At 42.5% G+C, this 18,768-nt stretch overlaps 1 protein-coding gene across 1 annotated transcript in view; it reads right to left on the bottom strand.

The window, feature by feature from the left end:
• Window positions 1–1,902: 1,902 nt before the first annotated feature.
• The window catches only part of adam19a (ADAM metallopeptidase domain 19a), a 201,814-nt gene continuing 184,948 nt past the window's right edge, over window positions 1,903–18,768 (bottom strand). The window contains exons 18-23 of the mRNA XM_034615091.1: window positions 15,761–15,869; window positions 14,597–14,738; window positions 9,483–9,582; window positions 8,215–8,466; window positions 6,600–6,808; window positions 1,903–2,775 (exon numbers count right to left, since the gene is read on the bottom strand). Coding sequence (XP_034470982.1) covers window positions 2,724–2,775; window positions 6,600–6,808; window positions 8,215–8,466; window positions 9,483–9,582; window positions 14,597–14,738; window positions 15,761–15,869 — 864 coding nt within the window. The 3' untranslated portion in view covers window positions 1,903–2,723. The remainder of the gene's footprint in view (window positions 2,776–6,599; window positions 6,809–8,214; window positions 8,467–9,482; window positions 9,583–14,596; window positions 14,739–15,760; window positions 15,870–18,768) is intronic.

Genomic DNA, 18,768 nt, shown 5'->3' with positions numbered 1-18,768 from the left:
GCAGCGAGTGCTGCACCGCTGATAAGACTGAACAGATTTATGGCCGCGAGTGTCTTCAGTGTCTCATCACATAAGACACTGTGGGCTGTGTTTGGGGATGAAGAAAAATTAAAATAAAATACTCAACTGCACAGTGAACAAACTGTCACACATTTTCACTGTTGCTGAATTTAGACTTTGGGACTGATCATGTTTCCATGTGATGAAATGTAGTCCCTCATGCAGAGAGAGAGAGAGCCCAGGAGCATCAGACCTGATTGTGACGAGGCTGGGACTTAAACAATGAACACATGGAGCCATAACTCCGTTCATAAATCTGCAAAATCTTCTCAATGCTCTGGTACCAACCTCCACCTGCATGTCTGAGTGATGCCAGAGAAGATGACGTTCATGTCCGGATACTTCCAGGTACGTCTTCATTCCTGTGACACAGCTGCAGCTCAATGACCCAGACCATGACTGGACGGTAAAAGGGTAAAATGCTAAAGACACTCTCATTGAATGAGCTCCACACAGTTACTGCATCTGAAAACAGATGATTCCCTTTGCTTAGCTGTAAGAACAGTCTGCACTGGTGTTTAACATCAAATCGTAAATAGTAAAGAAACTAATACTCACCTTTCGAGTCGAACATGAATGTCGGGGCTTGCGGACACTTGGATGACACCACAGCAGCAGTATGGAGGCATGTTATGTGTTTTCTGTTGTTTTTTTGTGGACTCAAACACGTCACCCTACCCTTCCATCGGTATAGTGGTAAGAAGATAATGAGTGAAACCTTTTTTTCGTGAGCTATCCCTTTAACAGGACCTGCAACAAAGTCAGTCAGCTCCTCCTTCATTAATATCTCGTCCAAACATGTGATGTTTAGTCAACTGGGCATCAGGATACCTGATCTCTAATAATCATGAGTATCTAATTACAACATAGGGTTATTACGAACTTGTAAGACAATCAGACATGTGCCGTCTGGCCTCTATTGAATGTCACGTTTGACCAGATGTGTCTCTAAACCTCTGCTCATAACAAAACCTTTATTTCCTTTGGCTACATATATTTTCTTTTGAAAATGATTCAACTCTGCAAAGTTTTAGTTTGTAAACGGTGCTGGAACCATTTTTAGTTTGAGAACTGTGGGGCTGAGTCTAAGTCTTGATGGACAGAAACAGAGATGTTTGGAAACGATTGGTCTTTTTGGTCAAGACGTAGCCTTCTCTGATTCGTCAGGCTCCGATCACATGACCTCCCTTCCAGAAGAAAACAACCCGCATTAGCTTCGGCTACCAGAGTAAAACACAACATAGATCAATTACAAGCGTGGCTGACCCCGTTGTCTTTGCTCACAGCTGTTGTGCAGTTTAATTCAGCATTTTGATACAACTGTAAACGTGAAGGAGAAGAACTATTATTTTTTATGATTTTCATTTTGTACCTGATTCCTTTGTTAATTACTCTCCCTGAGTTCAAGTGAATTCTTCTCCTACTCATGCATTATAAACACTTTGGTCTGACCACCAACAGAAATGATTCTTGGTTTTATTTTGCTAGTTCTACAATTACATTGCTTGTCCAATATTTAAGTGGTTCTGTTAGATAAATCTACCAACGCCATTTTTCCTCAAATTGATCTGTGCCTCCCTTCCTCTGTCTGTGGATATCAGCCACACTTTTCAAACACCAAGATCTCAGTTTATAATCCAGATTTTCTCTCATTCATCAGCATTTTTTCAAGCCCAAACTAAGATAACCCTGATGACATCACAATGGCATCGTCGGTATTGAGTAGTTCTAACAAAGATTAGTAATTAGATCTTGATCTGTAATTTGCTGATCGTCAAGGGTTCATTAATTTGTGTTTTATTTTGAAAAGATACAAAAAAAGAGAACGAAATAAACGTGTTGTTCGTTTAGTAAAAATATTTTATGTAACAATTAAAAAGTCATAACGCACAGCAAAAGACATTCAAATCAACATGAGCGGCTGAGGTGTGTCCTGCAGATCACAAGCATCCACCGAGTCCTCCACCATGTAAACAGTGTTGAGAAGAAGCTGCGGTGTGATCGGCTCTCCTTCCTCCTGATAGGCCTCTGCATCTCCAGGTTGTGTTTTAGACATTCCTCATACAATAAATTACAAAACCTACAGTTGTGGAGAGGCAGGCTCGTGGTAAACTTAAGGAGATTTTTCAAGCGCGTGGGACACACCCCAGTTATGAAGAGACCTCTTTGGCACATAACACAAATCATAAAACTTGACGTAAAAAGAATCTGTAAACAAAACAGTTGTCATTACAAAATGCATCTTCTTTTTTTTTTTTTTTTTTTTTACACAGACAGCGTTAAAAAAAACAATAATTAAAAACAAAAAGAAAAGAAAAGATTTGGCAAAATGTGACCGTCCCCCCCGTTCGATAACACTTGTCTCAGTCTGCAAGGCCTCCGTGCAAAACCGCGTCGTGGTGAATGTTAGCTCGCTGGGAGGAGGGGGGGCGGATGGGGGCGGGGTCAAAACTGAAAAAGGGTGGTGGGGTTAAGTTTTCATTTTGAAGTCTAAACTGGTATGAGTCCGGTTTGTTCTTTTCGTGTCTCCATTTGAACCGTTGTGTTCGTCCTCCTCTGGCGTGTGAGACAGCTCCGTGGTTCTCCAGCCAAAGTCTCTTTAGTGCAAATAGGCTGTCAGCCGCCGCCGCCTCCTCAGAGGGCGGGTGGGGGGGAGGAGAAGGTCATTTTCGTGCCGGAGGCGAGGCTGTGTTTGGTTTGGCACCTGGGACCGGTCTGGAAGGAGAGAGACCAGCTTGAGGTTAAACTGATACAGCAGCACAATGACTCACGGACATTGGTTTTTTTCGAGAATGAGCCTGGAAATATATTCTATACTTTTCTTAATGTCAACAAGTCCCATGTGCAGAGCCAGAGCAGCAATCTGTGTCTCCTGCTAACAAGTCGTGTGTATCAGAGCCTGGTAGATCTCATTCCTCTGCAAAGAACAGAGATGGGATTCCACTGCTGCCTCAGACTCTCCATCCTGCTGAGAATCTAATCCATTTATTATCCATCAATTACCCATTATCATAAGAACAGGTGTTATCAGCACAAATACCAGTGATCAGTCAGTGAGCACTTAAGACACGGACTTTCCCTGCAGAGTTGGACTCTGCTGTGAAAGCAGGGACGGCCTGTCCACACCTGCCACTCACCTGTGTCCCCGCTGATCTGATCAAAAGTGGACAGCTTTAATTACATTAGCTCCCACCTCTCTCCAATGAAATGAGATTTCACTGTTTTGAAATGTTAGAAAAATCGATAAGTGGAGGTGAGTATGAATATTGTGTGAGTTGGCCAAAAATAAATCAATGAATGTGATTAAGTTTAAAAATACTTTTTTTAATGAAAGTGTAGAAGGGACAGAGGGGAGGACACATTTGAGTTCACACTACAAACGTGGTCACATGCGTCCCAGACCACTTCTAAAAGGGTCTAAGTCCTCATTTCCTAAAACCACACCGGTGTCAGTCCTAGTAAGAGATGGAAAGATATCTCTCTCTCTCTCTCTCACCCTGACACAGACAACCATTGTCATTGGAAACATATGTAAACTCAGACAACATTATTTGGTCATGACAAACACAAATCATCTACTTGTTAATTTGCTGTTTGAGCGAGGATGAGAGATCCAATCACAACATACCTAACGCTGTTGTCCACTTGGGATTGGTTCACTAATGTTAAAACCAGGTCTGAACGGGGCCACACAGCAGCTGGATGTTCAGAGCAAGACCTGATATTTTGATTCACACAGGAGCAGAGGAACCGATTTTCTTTCTACCTTTAAAGATAAAGTGCGATGAAAAGAAAACACTGGTCTGCAGGTGACGAAATGAAAACTGACTGCGGATAAAGGACTGAGTCATTGCATTGCATGGTTTGTAAACTCGGATCGTTTATGTGCTCACACCTGCTCTGCACGGGGAACAGCGTGAAATGGCAAGGTGGGAATATTGCGCGGCAATATTTCTCGGTAATTTTATAGGTGGGTCATAAAAGGACTTTCAAGCAGGCCTGGGAACGTCAGGGTGTGGAGGAGGAAAAAAAAAGACAAACAACAGCTGCTTTTTTTCAACACAGCTTTTCTCATTAGATGTGTTTGAGTTGGTGGAAGCAACATTCCCTCCGAGGTCACTTTAAAGTCGGAGCGGCAGCAAACAAGAGTTTCCAGTATACAGTGGCGTGTGTGGAGCTGTGAAACACGTTGTTCACGACTGTGCGTATACGGTAGCAGTGACCTCTGTGGGTGGAGGACACAACGCCGCCGGCTACTATAGAAATGCGGTGTATCGACTGTGTGCGTGGGGGTGTCTTATTCCAAATGAAAAGAAATATCTGGGGGAAAAAAATACAGAATAAGATTAAAAATGTTTAGTAGTGCTGAGTCAATACCGACAACAGGACTAATCGTAGGGAGGAAAGCAATACTGTCTCCAGGACTAGAAAATACATTGGATTGTTTAGGAACTGGCAGACCCATAGACTGAATGATCTGCAGGGGTTCAAAGTGTGACTGCAGGACAGCAGACACCATGCACATGTTATATTGATGGATTCAGATTTTCTCCTCGGCCAAGCTTCAACAAATATGTCAGCGCAAGACGTCAAAGGGCTCCTGAACGCTTTCTTCACTGATGAGTTGACCATTGATCTGCAGATTTTCCACAACATTAACTATTCCTTGTTTATGTTGTTAATGTTTTATAAATGTCCACTGGTTGTGTGATTGCTCTGCTGGCTGTGCAACAAATTGCCCTTCGGGGACAAAAGAGATACCTTGGACCTTGAACTTGAGACTCAAACCATTTAAAACTTCACTCAACACTTAATACCTGTCTCATGGTCTCCCCAGCTAAACTATCAAAGTCTGAGGGAAAACCAGGGCTACGTTGCACATATAAAAAAAAAAATCATTCCTCATTCTTCATGACATTTAATTGCTATTAAATTAGATTAAACCCACAAAAACTGCAGAAAAAGGATTAGGGTATTGACTAGTGTTTCTTCAAGTTCATCTGAGTTTTGAGACAACAAGCCTGGTAGTCTCAGTAGCATCAGTAGTGACAGTGTCTCATGGTGTCGATTGAGACGCCACACAAAGGGACCAAACAGCTTCCATCACTGACATCAGTGTGTGCAGCTTCCTTGTTAAAGTCTAAAAAGCTCCTCTGCCTGTCTTCCTGCACCAGCAGCAGTGATGTGGTGCCTGCTGGGGTGTCGGGTGTAGTCTGGCCTCAGCTCTGCTGCTGGACACTAACATTTCATCCACCTGCAGTCTGTGAATCTGAGTTCTCCTCTGGAGAAAGTTATTATCATCAGTCCTTCGATGTCTGCTGTGCTGACCTCATCGTTGCCTGCAGCAAGCGACAAGACCTGGACACCAAATATTACCTTTGTACAAAATATACAGTCTCCTCCATGTGAGCTGACTGACTGAGCTTTTATCTCCAGTCTGGACTGAGAAGAATGTTCTCAAGATAGTGCTCAGGACGAAATCATTTTTTTGCATTATTTAAATATTTTTTGGAGGGTGTATTTTTTCCCTTTTTTTTGACAGAGTAGTGAGAGAACAGGAAACGAGGAGAGAGAAAGGTGAGAAATGACCAGACATCAATCACCACCCTGACTGCAGGCTACCAAGAGGGACTCATTTTGAGTCTTGAGTTAAAACGTGGGTCCAAAAAATATGAGAGACCAGAATCAGCTGATCCCCTCATATGTATTCAATTGGCAAAAGGGGGTTTGAAATAATATATCGTCATGATACACTTTGCTATGAAAATATCCACAGTTCACTTTTTGTGAAAGTGTTGTAAGGCGTTTTGAAAACCACTAACAATTACAGTCCACTATATATATAAATATACTATATATACACTGCACAGAGTTAGTGTAACTCTGTCTCTCACACAGCCAGCGTGACCGAACCGAACCCGAACCCAAATATCCTAGGGGGTGTTGTGTTGGGTATCATCCACACTCTATTATGCAACCGTTTTTTGCGATAACAAAAAGTGGAAACACAATCATCCTGTTTCACCACTTGAAAAACATCAAGTCCGGGACTATGAGGAGGCAAAACACCAGACAACGTTCCACAACCAGCGCCAGTGGAGCACGTCCTGAAACCACACCGGTGTCACGCCAGGCGTTGCTTACCAGGCAGGACAGGCTTCTCCTCCCAAAACTTTAATATGCCGTGACCTTATAAAAACATGTTTTACTGGAATAATAAAATCCCAGTAAACTTAACTTCTCTCAACACTGACTAAGATGATGCAGTTTATATTTCTTTTGTCAAACCCCTCATTGTATGACACGTTACACCAGGCAGCTCTCGAACAAGATATTCCTTCTAATTCTAACGCCCTGTACTAAAGCCACTGATGCTAAGAGAGACATTTTTAAGCTGTTGTCAAACTGTGTTAAATTGAACCTATTGAACTCTTTCTATGTGATATCAGTGACCATCATTTTCATTTGAGTGGGAGAAAATAACGATAACACACGACTCATACGTCACTGCAGTTTGTCAGTGCAGTGTGTTTGCCCACCTGAGAGCTCTGAGAGGGGGTATGGCTGAGACCTTGCCCACAGGTTTGGGTCCCACCACTGGCGGCATCATGACCAGCAGGCCTGGGGAGGGTTTGGAGACAGCGGTCAGGCCTCGACTCACTGTGGGGGAGGACCCTCTGGCTGGGCTGAGGGGGAGGGGCCTCTGAGGAGGGAAGGGGGACGATCGGGGCTGCAGCTCAGACACCAGCTATAAAAAAAGGCAGAACAGAGAGATTGATTGTCGACAATTAGGTTATTGAGCTTTTCAAATGCAAACTAAGACACAACAGCCAGGTTAGTGTCGAAATAGCCTTGATAAATGACTTGACACTGCCAATAACTTTGCAAACTGTGCTCAAAGCTAAAGTTTTCCAGGATAACTTTGGCCAAAAAAGGCAATTGAGTCAACTCATCAAATACTGTGCATTCGACACAAACAGGAAAAAAGGCGTTCAAATGTAAAGGCCTCACCCACTTCACAGAGGCACACCGATGAGTCACTTCACAGGATTAATCAATAACAGATCAAATATCTATTTATCCCGCAGATGTATTTATTTTTTCCTCAGAAGAAATCTCTGTGATTCATCTAAGAAGCACTGTGACACAGAGTCCCACAGTTTCCTCATTAGCTCCGTGTATTTGGCAATTAGATTTACAAATCACGCATTTAGCTGCAATCAAAGTGAAGTTCTCTCAGAGCCTGACACTGTGGGATAAATACGCCTGCCCACCACTTCCCTCGGTAAACAGGAAGTCTCATGTGGCCATGAATTCAGTGTGTGGGCTCTTGTGGTGTTTTTAGCTTATATTCCTTAACATTCTGACAAAGGGGCGTCATTGAAGGACCAACGGAATGAGCTGTTGGCTGTGTGTGTGTCCCTGGATGTACAAGGAGCTGTCCCTGGATTACTGAAGGAAACTTACAAACATGATGATTCACACAGCGTCTGATCACACTCACGTATTGATTTAAGGTTCTTTTAAAGCACTTCATGGTCTGGCACCATGGTCTTGTTCAGGTCCTCTGGCACAAACCTGTGGTGAGTCATCCTCTCAAGCTTTTATGCTCCAAGCCAATAGAACTACTTTAACTCATACTTACTATATCACTCTTTTATCTCAACTTCTGTTTAACTCTGTTTCAATATTTTTCTTTTTATTATTTTTTCCCCATTTTCTTCTATTTAGTTTCTTAATAAAAATTGTATTTCACTGTTTTATTGGTCATTTTATTATGTTATATCAGTTTGATATTTCTATAAAATAGCTCCTGATGGCTGTGCTGGCAGTGTGTGATGGAGAAGGTGCTGAACAGATGCACTGTATGAATGTGTGTGGGGAAAAACAGAAGTGTAAAGAGTGGTCATCAAGACTAAAAAGCTACATATATATATACAGACCATTTACCATACAGGCTTTAAAAAAAAGAAATTTAGCATGAAGTCAATAGATGTAATTACATTTTACCGTGTAACCAATCTCCCCACACTGTCCCCATCTCACTGTGAATAGTCTTGTATCTGTCAGCTGGATGACGCTTCACTTTAGTTTTTACATGTAAATTGAATTACACATGATTACAGTTCACACCAGGGTCAAAGAGGGTCTTACCAGTGGAGAGCGTGTTGGGTTGAGGGGCAGAGGCTTCTTGGGCGGGGTGAGCCTCTGTGGGGTCTGGGGGGATTTGGGTGGGGCAGCCGGGGGCTTGCCAGCTGGCAGTGGTGGGCGAACGGCCTTGAGGAGCCGGGGCCCACCCTGGGGAGACGGGGCGGGTCTCAGAGGTCGCACAATGTTGACTGGCTGAGTGCCATTGGGCACCAGGCCTGGTCGGAGCGGCAGGACCTCTTTGCTGGTGTGAGGAAGCTGAGACCAAAACAAACACAACGAAAACTTTTACAACAAAATAACTTAAGACCAGTTTCCAACCCAGTGTCGACAAGCCAACATTTAATTTACAGACATTCCCTGATTACCTACGTGTCAGTTTATCCATTAAAAACATTAAGATAAGAAATTACAGCAGCATAAAGTCAGAATGGTGTAGACAAGAGAGTAAAAAAGAAAATAGAATAAAAATAGGAAATTAAATAAGAATACTGAGTAAATGTACATAATATACAACAGAAATATTGTTTGTAGGGAAATGCACTTAATTAAATTGCAGATTTTTGTGCTGGGATGTTACTGTATTTGTGCATTAGTATAAGGTTACATTGAAATGGGCAATTAGAAGTATGGGTATTAATTCACAGCTATATAAGAAAAAAGCAGTATATTAAATACAGTACAACTATAAAGATGTCATATTCGTGAAAATATATGGGATTGGTCCTTAATGTGACTGAAGCCAAGGACTACATATCAATCTCTATTATAAATAGTGAGTGGATTATTGAGCATTAGTAATCAACCTAAGCCTTTACAGTCAATGTAAATAAAATTGAGCTACATTTTGTGTATTAAAGATTCTTCATAAACCACATTCATTATAATTATTCTTCACTTCACATAATGACTCAGCACTCCTCATCCCCTCTGTCCTTCTGTCCTTCTGTCCTTCTGCCTGTTTCCCTGCATCTTTTGTATCTCTTTCATTGCCAATGACAAATGTGTCCTATAGCCCTGAGCTTCTAACCCATCCAATTAAATAAATGCTATAGAAACAAGCAAATAACAACATGATGAAAAGGCACTGAAGGCACAGTGAAGCAGGGCAGATGAGAAAGTGTGGGAGCATAACAAGCTGCTGTAAAAAGAGGTCATTTAATATGAAGGTTAAACTCATGGATGGCCCATTATTCACAAAAACACAGCAGGAGAAACAGTCACCCCCATTTGCTTCCCTCTCTTTCCCTTTTTTTCCCAGACTTTTCACTTACCCCCTTGTGGCTGCTCGCCTTGTTGATTGGTCCGACCACCTTCAGGTGAAAGGCAGGATTCAGATGGCCGTTCTTCCCTTTCTCCACTAACGCGTCCGTCCTGAGCAGAGAAATGAGGACAGATAGAAAATAAACCAGAGCCCGACACCCGAAAGCTGCCCTGCGTCATCACTCTTCTCAATCTGGCATTGATTTTTTTTTCTTTTGGGGGCCCCAGGTGGGAAAAGGGAAAGAGGAGAAGTCCACAAGAAGTTTCTCATGCAGGATGATGTGAGAGGAAACAAGGAGGTGAAGGATAAACCTAAATGTTTTAGGCCGGTGTATGGGGAGCTGCTTTCTGATGAGGCTGTCAGGTGGAGCTGAGAGGACTGGGTGGACCTCAAGAGTTTTTTACACACACAGACACACACAGACACACACAGACACACACGCACACACACCCACACACACACGCACGCACATTTAAGCATTGAGTGCTAAACTGTGCATAAAAAAGATATATAATCCTAGAAAGTGGAACTGTAAGTCGAATTGATGATAATTCTTCATCTCTGGTGATGCTTGACTTATCGGATTTCCTATAAGAAGATGACAATATCCGTTTGTCAAGAATAGAGTTGTAGTCAGTATCTGGTAGCTAAACATTTAGACTATAGAGGCACAGCAAAACAAAAATGTAGCCTCAAATTACAGCAGTTACATTGCTTTGACAACAAAATCAAGCAGCCTGCATCCAGCAACATGTTTCATATGTTTATATAAAAGTACTGGGTGGTTCAACACGTTCAGGTTGGTGGTCGTTTTTTGAACGTCGGACCAAGCCAGGCTAGATGTTTCCATCTCACTCCAGTCTTAATGCTAAGCCAGCCTGACTACAGCTTTGTGATACTTCACACTATGCATATACCTTAAAATAGAGAGGTTCAATATTAGTTTGATGATACACAGTTGGAATGGTGCCACTTTCATTCCCATCCCTCACACTGAATGTCAGTTCTTGCTCTATGTAACCTTGGTGAGTAATAGTGAGCTACCTCCTGCAAAAAGTGTGCAAGTGACAAATAGTAGCTGGTAGTCAGAAAAAGACTGTTAAGTCATTAAAACCAGCGTTTATCTCCAATATTAAGCCAGTAAACGCTGTGGATTTGTGACAGCGGCAGCTCTTTGGTTGCAGGAAGCCGGGGGATCATGGGTAATATCCACCATTCAGTTATGTGTCAACACATTGACAGTTTTTCTGTGTTTTTTCTCAACATGAAAACCACTTAATTGCTCGGAAATGGAGCCAAACGGAGTTAATGGCCATGTGTGGATGCCGAGGGCACTGTGGCTCAGTTAAAGTTCTATCGTTATGCCTTAACACTTAGACATGAGAATGAGAATCCTTTCCAGTTGTTTGTATTACAGTCTGCACAGTCTTTGCCATGCTGATGACTTTTAGTTTGTAGGGGTAGACTGCTGGTGGAGTCATGTTTGTATCCAATATTCACCCTTTACCACCCCCGGAGAAAAAGTGCCTGGCAGTTAAGCATCTAAACGCTCCGCTGTGTTCACCAGCTGGTCTCCAAGTGTAATGGTGCACAGGGGCTTCATCAGAGCTTTTCCACTGACAACAGCAGCCTGTTCCTGTTGAAAAGAGGCGGATCAGAGCACTGAAGCTGAGCCACCAGGAAACATTGTATGGTAAACCGAATCCAGTGAGATTAAAGAAGCTAGAAGCTACGTAGGTCTTCGAAAGGTGATGATTTCGAAAGCCACCTTTGACTTGATTTGGCACAAGGGTCTAAGGAGTAAACTGTTAGAAAGTGGTGTTGGGGGGGACTTATGACCCCAAAGCTCGGGGGTCAGAGGATGCAGCGTCCAAGTGTCTTTAGAATATCCACCAATGGACCAAAAAAGGTTTGTGAAGAGTCTGCAACGTCTGGCACTAGCTGAGCAAACAGAAGTCAAATACCTCCATCTGTGTGACGGTGTGGTGCTCCTGTCTCTGAGGGAAGTCTAAAACAGCACTGACCTGTTATGATATTCCCAAAAAAACAACCTCAAAGACATCAAATATATATATATATCTATTTCTCCAAGATACTGTACTAAGGCCGAGTGAGTCAGAGGCAGCTGCAGGGTCGGGCAGCATGATCAACACTATTCTGCTGCCTTCTGATTGCAAAGTGGTGAGTTTACAGCTCAGAGAAACTTAAAATGTCTTTAGCATAGTTAGCACACATTAGCTCAAAGCACAACAAGCTGTTTCCCTGAAAGTATGAGCCCTCTTCAGAAATATGGCAGTTTGGCAAAAAATGAATTGATGATCTGTATAGAAAAAAAGGAATGTGCCAATAAATGTTCCTATTGAAAAGCCAAATATGATTTATAGAGTACAGCCATCAGTACCAAACCTAATGTCCACAAAGCTGAGATACAAGAGCAGAGGGGTTTCCTATCCCATCAAAAGGATCACCAAGGTGGACCGTACCAATTCAAATCTGGTTTGAGGTATAGGATTCTGACCTATTTCTCTTTATGGCCGCGAGGTTTGGGGTCAACTCATCAACCAAGACTTTACAAAATGGGACAAACGCCAACTGTACCAAGACTTCAGAGACAAATACTGTCCACAGACTACAACCAACGAGAAAATGACTCCGACAACATGGCCGACAATAAACAACCTCCATATCTGCAGGGCGGAACCCAGTGATGTGCAAACTCAGCAGCAACCACCAGCAAAACTGTCAAATCACCGGTTTACAGCACTGACCATTTGAATTATTGGATGGATGGTTATTTATTTTTGAACTGTAAGTCCGTTTGGTAAGTTATTTTGTACTTAGTAGCAAAATCTAAATGTTAAAAACTTTTTTGTTGGTTTATTTCACACTTTCTTGGTAAATGTCTGTTTCTATGTTAGCCTAAATAGCAGTGATACCCCTTCTAGTTATTCTAGCTGTTCCACATAGATATACAAATATTGACAACTGCAGCTTTTAACTTTCAGTTTGTGAAGTGTACAGCATGTTACACCGTCCGTATATCTGCAGACAACTATACAGCTGAATCAACTGAACCTAATATTAGCAGCTCTACAAAGGAAGGATTTACTGGTGCTGTGGATTGAATTACTACACAGAGCCATACTTTAAGAACTTGAAGTGCATATGTGCCGCATATACTGCAGGCTTTTAACTGATTAGAAGGCTTCCTATGCAAACTGGATGTACAGTATGTGCTTGGAAAGGCCTTTAATCAGCTCAAGCCACTGTTGAACTGTGAGTGAACTCAAAGTATTGGCCATGGAACAAAACCAATAAAGCCGAGGCTTTTTGTTGCAGTCGCTGCTGTTAAGAGTCGTTTAATCATCGGAGCTGCTCACTTTTCCATATCGTTCATTCATGCCGCTGTCTCCCTTAAGCAGCAGTTACCATAAAATCCCACAGAGGCCCAATATCACCAGTATTTAGCCTCTTCTCTGTCTTCATTTGGGAGGTCAGGGTCTTTAAAAGGCTGCCGTAATGCTGGATTCTCTCCAGACACATTTCCGTTCTGTAAATCACCGTGGACGACTTGAGTATTTTAGGTGGCCCTAACTCAGCCGGTGTTATGATGAGGCTGTCTCTACGGCTGAGGTACACGGCTGCACTCATAAAGGAAGCTCTGGGGTTTACGAGGACATGGATTTTGTTTAGTTGTGACGGTGGTGAGCTGCAGCACAAAGCGCCTCCATTTATGCTGATGTGAAGATGGAAAGTTGTGGTGTACACATCGATCCGCTGGTCGGACACGCCAAGGTGCACTTCCTTCTTTTCTTCCCCGTAATTCAACGCTTCCTAACCTCCTCCCTTTACTTCCTCTCTAATTGATTTATTACTCCATAAATGACCTGATTTGTTGCTGCCATATTTTCACTTCTTTCTTCTTTTCTACCCCAGTTTCTTTTTGTTCCTTTCTTCCTTCTATGCAGGATTCATTTCCTTAAATAATACATATTGTGAACAGTGTATATTTTGTGTGGTGAAGAAACCAACAATATTTCAATTATTTGCATTTTCTGTCCCCCATCTTTTAAGTCATGTAGTCTATTTGTCCGTAAAATACCAATACAGAGAGAAAACCTCCTATATCTATTTACCAGTGCGAAAGTGGATGTCTTCAAATTGCTTGTTTTCTCCGACAAAACATTTCTTTTTTCCACTTGTAATTTATTTCTCCGTCAGACTGTGTCGGTCTCCTGCACACTGAAGTGTTGCATTGGCCTGACAGTATGTCAAGGACAAAATAAAACTAATATAACAAGGGCCTCGTGGGTCAGACTCTGGGCTTGGATTTTAATAAGAGAAATGTAAAATCCAACAGTGACATAATAAGAATAAACAACTGTGAATTTATATGTGATGGATAGTTAATTCAGAAAAGGACAGAAAGACAGAAAGACTGAATGACATGCAGACAGACAGGCAGACAGGCAGACAGGCAGACAATCAGACAGACAGACAAATGGACAGACAGAAATTAAGACAGACAGACAGACATACAGACAGACAGACAGACAGACAGACAGACAGACAGACAGACAGAAATTAAGACAGACAGACAGACAGACAGACAGACAGACAGACAGACGGCCGGACAGATGGACAGACGGACAGACAGGCAGACAGGCAGACAATCAGACAGACAGACAAATGGACAGACAGACAGACAGACAGACAGACAGACAGACAGAAATGAAGACAGACAGACAGACAGACAGACAGACAGACATACATACAGACGGCCGGACAGACGGACAGACAGACAGACAGACAGACAGACAGACTGACGGACAGACAGACAGACAAACAGACAGACAGACAGACAGACAGACAGACAGACAGACGGACAGACAGACAGACAAACAGACAGACAGACTGACAGACAGAAATGAAGACAGACAGACAGACAGACAGACGGACAGACGGCCGGACAGACGGACAGACGGACGGACAGACGGACAGACAGACAGACAGACAGACAGACAGACAGACGGACGGCCGGACAGACAGACAGACAGACAGACAGACAGACAGACAGACAGACAGACAGACATGAAGACAGACAGACAGGACATGGCTCCGTACTTGTTGCTCTTATTCTTCTCTCTCTGGGAAAGCCACTTGTGGTAGTAGGACGTCTTGATCCTGTAGCAGTAGAAGAGCAGCAGCACTGCAGGCAGGATGACGAGGAAGGCAAACAGGAGCCCCACCACCAGCCCAACCTGACCTGTGCACACACACACACACACACACACAGTATATCACCATCAGTCACACATCATTCATCACTGTATTAGTGATATGATGTTTACCGTCCGTCAACCATCTTCTTCATAAATCAGTCTTTATGTTGTCACCTAATCTGAGCCCATCTACCACCTCTGTCAGGTCTCCTCCCCAGCTGTTGTCACAGGCAGAGCAGGACGAGTGCTGACAGAAAGAAATGGCTGCTTTTTTGCTCCAATGAGAACGATACATCTTGATATTTGTGATTCCACTGTTGGTGGTTCCTGTGTTGTTTTCCTTGGAACAATGTGTCCGCCCAATCAGCAACCATCCTCGTCTGTATCAAGCACCTACCTCTCCAATCCAGCTTCATGTTGTGGTGTTTTTCTTTTTGCTGCTGTCTGCTGTGAATTAGTTGTGCTTTCCAGTTGGACTTTGTGTAATTTGCGTTGTTGTCTGCGATTGGCTGCTGTGATTCCCTGCATACTGTTGTGTTTTGGGATTTGTTGACGTGTTAGCGACGGCTGTGGTTCAGGAGGAAGAAAGGGTCGTCCACTAAACAGAAGGTTGGTGGTTTGACCTCCTGGCTCCACCTGTCTGTAAGTGGCCTTATGCAAAATACTGAACCTCAAATTGCCTCCGATTGCTGTGACAACAGTGTATAATTAGCATGATTGTAAAGAGCCCGGCGTTTAAAAGCACTGCATGAATGTGTGTGTAAATGGGTGAATGTGACTTGAACTGTAAAGTGCACTGTGTGGTTGAGAAGAGCTCTCTCTCTCATACATACATATATATACACAGTTCATTTCCCATTTTCCCATATGTCAGTGTTTGGAACTTCACAGCCATAAATATGTGATGTCCAGAGTCTGTCCAGAGTAGGTTGTGTGTCAGTGAGTAGGAAACAATTTCACTTTTCAAATCTGAAAACAGGAAATCTGAAATATAACTCCACACATTAACCTATTTTCACAAGTGTGGACAGCGTTTGTGTGTGTCTGTGTGTGCGCACAAACTCACTGTCATACTGGATAGGTCCACTGTCCACACTGCCGCCAAGTCCTGTCTTCTCACAGAAGGGTGGTGCCCAGCCTCGATTACAATGGCAGTTCCCATTGCTGTTACACACCTGCGCACACGCACACGCACGCGCACACACACACACACACACACACACACACACACACACACACACACACACACACACACACACACACACACAAACACACACACACAGGAACAAGGCGTGAGTAAATGTGATTTGCTGTTCAGTCTCAGTATAATCTCATGTACATGTGCCTGGAGGTGTACCAGTCAAATCAGAAGCATTAATGTCTTGTTTACTACACTCTGCCACTGCATGTGTCTTAATGAGATTTCCTTTTTTCCACCTCATAACCGGAACAGACTGCAAAACACAGAGATTATCAGCGGTGATAGCTCCACACAAGGTGTTCCCATTATGTGATGTCAAATGCACTTTTGTATTGTGTTTCTTATTGTGTGAGTGATGCCAGTTAGCTTTGAACTGGAGGGCGTGCTTCCTTTGTCGTGCTTTGTGAGTTCCCGCGACTTCCTCTCGGGCAAACTGCCCTGACCCTGACCCTGAACCATCACAGGCGCCCCAGGTACCGAGGTTCATGGTGTGGCATGCATGTTTTCACCCCTGTCTGTTGGTTAGTTTGTTGGTTTGGTTGTTTGTAAGCAAGATGCCACAAACAACTACTGGACAGATTAGCATGAAAGTTGGTGGAAGGAAGTGGTATGGGTCAGGGAAAAATGTTGGTGTGGATCCAGGAACTCTTTTTCACTTTCTTTAACATTGTGAGATATAACGTTTTTTAAACATCTTTGTTGAATTCTGAGCGAACAGTTCGTGGATCTTGATGAAAAAAATCTGGCACGTTTAGTGGACTGACATAAATGAGTATGCGCGATCGGGATCTAGTGAATTTGAATGTGGTTTCATAAGGAGACTGTTGCAATTCTAGTTGCAAATGTGTTTGGTATGAAGTGCCACTAAAGCCCAATACAAACTGAAACGCTGTTTCTGAAATTTAATATGTCTGAAATCAAGCCTTATACCTTTATCATTTCAGTTGACATTAAATGATGATAGTGCATTTCTCAAAATAAATGCCGTTGTTGCCAAATGCCAATTTTAATCAAGTTATGAAAAAATTAAACGAACCAAAAATGGTCAAACATAATGAAGCTGTAGTGTGTGGTCTGCTGTGTGCACTGTATACCTGGTACTGTCTACACAGGTTACACTGTTAACACGCAGAGTAAATCCAACCAGAGGTTAAGTGGGGATCTTCAGTTCAGTCCTGCTGTGGGGCTCCCCGGGTTAATCTGGTCCTCGTCTTAATGAAGGATCAATAAATATTAATCAGCCATTAAGGCAGAAAGTAACTACGGCATCAGACCTCCGCTTCCTTTCCAATCTGCACCCTCAGCTAGGGCTGTGATTATTTCAAGCTTCTACCTCAATTACCATTAATGGACTTGACGAGGTCTTTATTGGAAATATGCTGAGCTTTAAAAGCTGAAATATTTTTTTATTATATTTTAATCTTTACTTTAATGATGGCTCAATTAAACATTTTGTTACATTGTAATGTGACGTTAACATTTTGATATTCAGCACATCGCAGTGTTTCCTCTAGGAGTTTTGTTTAGCAGCAGGGGCAGACAAACACAAAGTAAACTTCAGGTACAGTAACTTCTGATTAGTGTTGTGTATATTTCTGAAGTGTAAACTGAGTGCAGGTCAGTATGAGGGTGTGGAGGAAGGAAAGTACTAACCAAATTAACTGACATGAGCAAGATTAAGTCGGGGAGAGGTTATAAATGTCGGTTTTCATACATTTTCTGTTAATTACCTAGCCTCAGCATCAACTGGGAAAGATAAAGCACCATATCCAAAATCACCTCATCCACTTTACCCCACAGTCATTTCCTCTTTTCACCTTCAAACAGCATTAAACTCTTCCGGTTGATTTATGACTGCAAAAGAGCTCATGTTATATCAATTTATCTAAATAGTCTTTGATTAAAAAGTCAAAGATTAAGACCTGTGCACACAACCACTCTGATGTAGACGTTAAACTCATAGGTTGAATGTGGAACGTTCAATCTCCTGGCTCAAACTCCTGTTACTGAACCTGCTAATGTGGGTGGAGGCAGAAGACAGTAGTGCTGAGATCAACTGAAAACACTCTGAAGCTCCAACCAGTTCTTCTTGGGGGGGATTTGGGGTCTTTACAGGGACTATGGTGCAGTTTTCTAACAACAAAACATTCTGAATTCACAACCACTCTCATTCACTGACTTTTTCCTCCATGGCAAGGGGTGGCGGAGGCTCATGGGTATTGTAGTATATAAATGCATCCGACGTGCCAAGCTACAGACAAAAGTTGTTTCACTTCACTACATTTGGCAGTAGATTGCATTGAAGAGTTTTTAATTGACTTGTCTTTAAATTGAACTTTTAACCAGAGATTAGCTTTTGAACTTGATTAATATCTCCAGACATCATGTGTAATTCACCACTTCTAAATGGAGGAGAAAATACCGCCATGCTCCAATTACATCGAGATGTAATTATCCTATCGGTGATTAACATGCCTATATACCCCATTAGCACTCAGTCGACATGAAGGGCGCCCCTTTATTTCAAATTCAGGTTCAGATTCTTATGCTGTTTTTTAAGGGCTTATTGAAAAAGGCATTTATAAATCCAATAAAGATAAAAAGCTGCATGAAATGAAAAGCCATGACCTGGATTTAAACACACCATCAGTGATAAATAACATATCCTTCAGTCTGCGAAGTCTCCAGGTGCTCTAATGTCTTTTAAGCTCCTATAATAAAAAATCAGCTGCATTCCTTTCTGAAGATATGCGGACCAGCAGTGCTCTCAGAACCGGCGATGTTCATTTTTATTTGCATGAAGATCCAATCACTAAAAATTGCCTGAGGATCCGTAAATGAATGAATCAAATAATAATGCTAAATAATAAAAA

Source organism: Hippoglossus hippoglossus, chromosome 18, assembly GCF_009819705.1.
Source record: "Hippoglossus hippoglossus isolate fHipHip1 chromosome 18, fHipHip1.pri, whole genome shotgun sequence".
Classification (NCBI taxonomy): Eukaryota; Metazoa; Chordata; class Actinopteri; order Pleuronectiformes; family Pleuronectidae; genus Hippoglossus; species Hippoglossus hippoglossus.
Note: the sequence above shows the minus strand (reverse complement) of the source record. Positions and strands in the feature narration are given on the sequence as shown.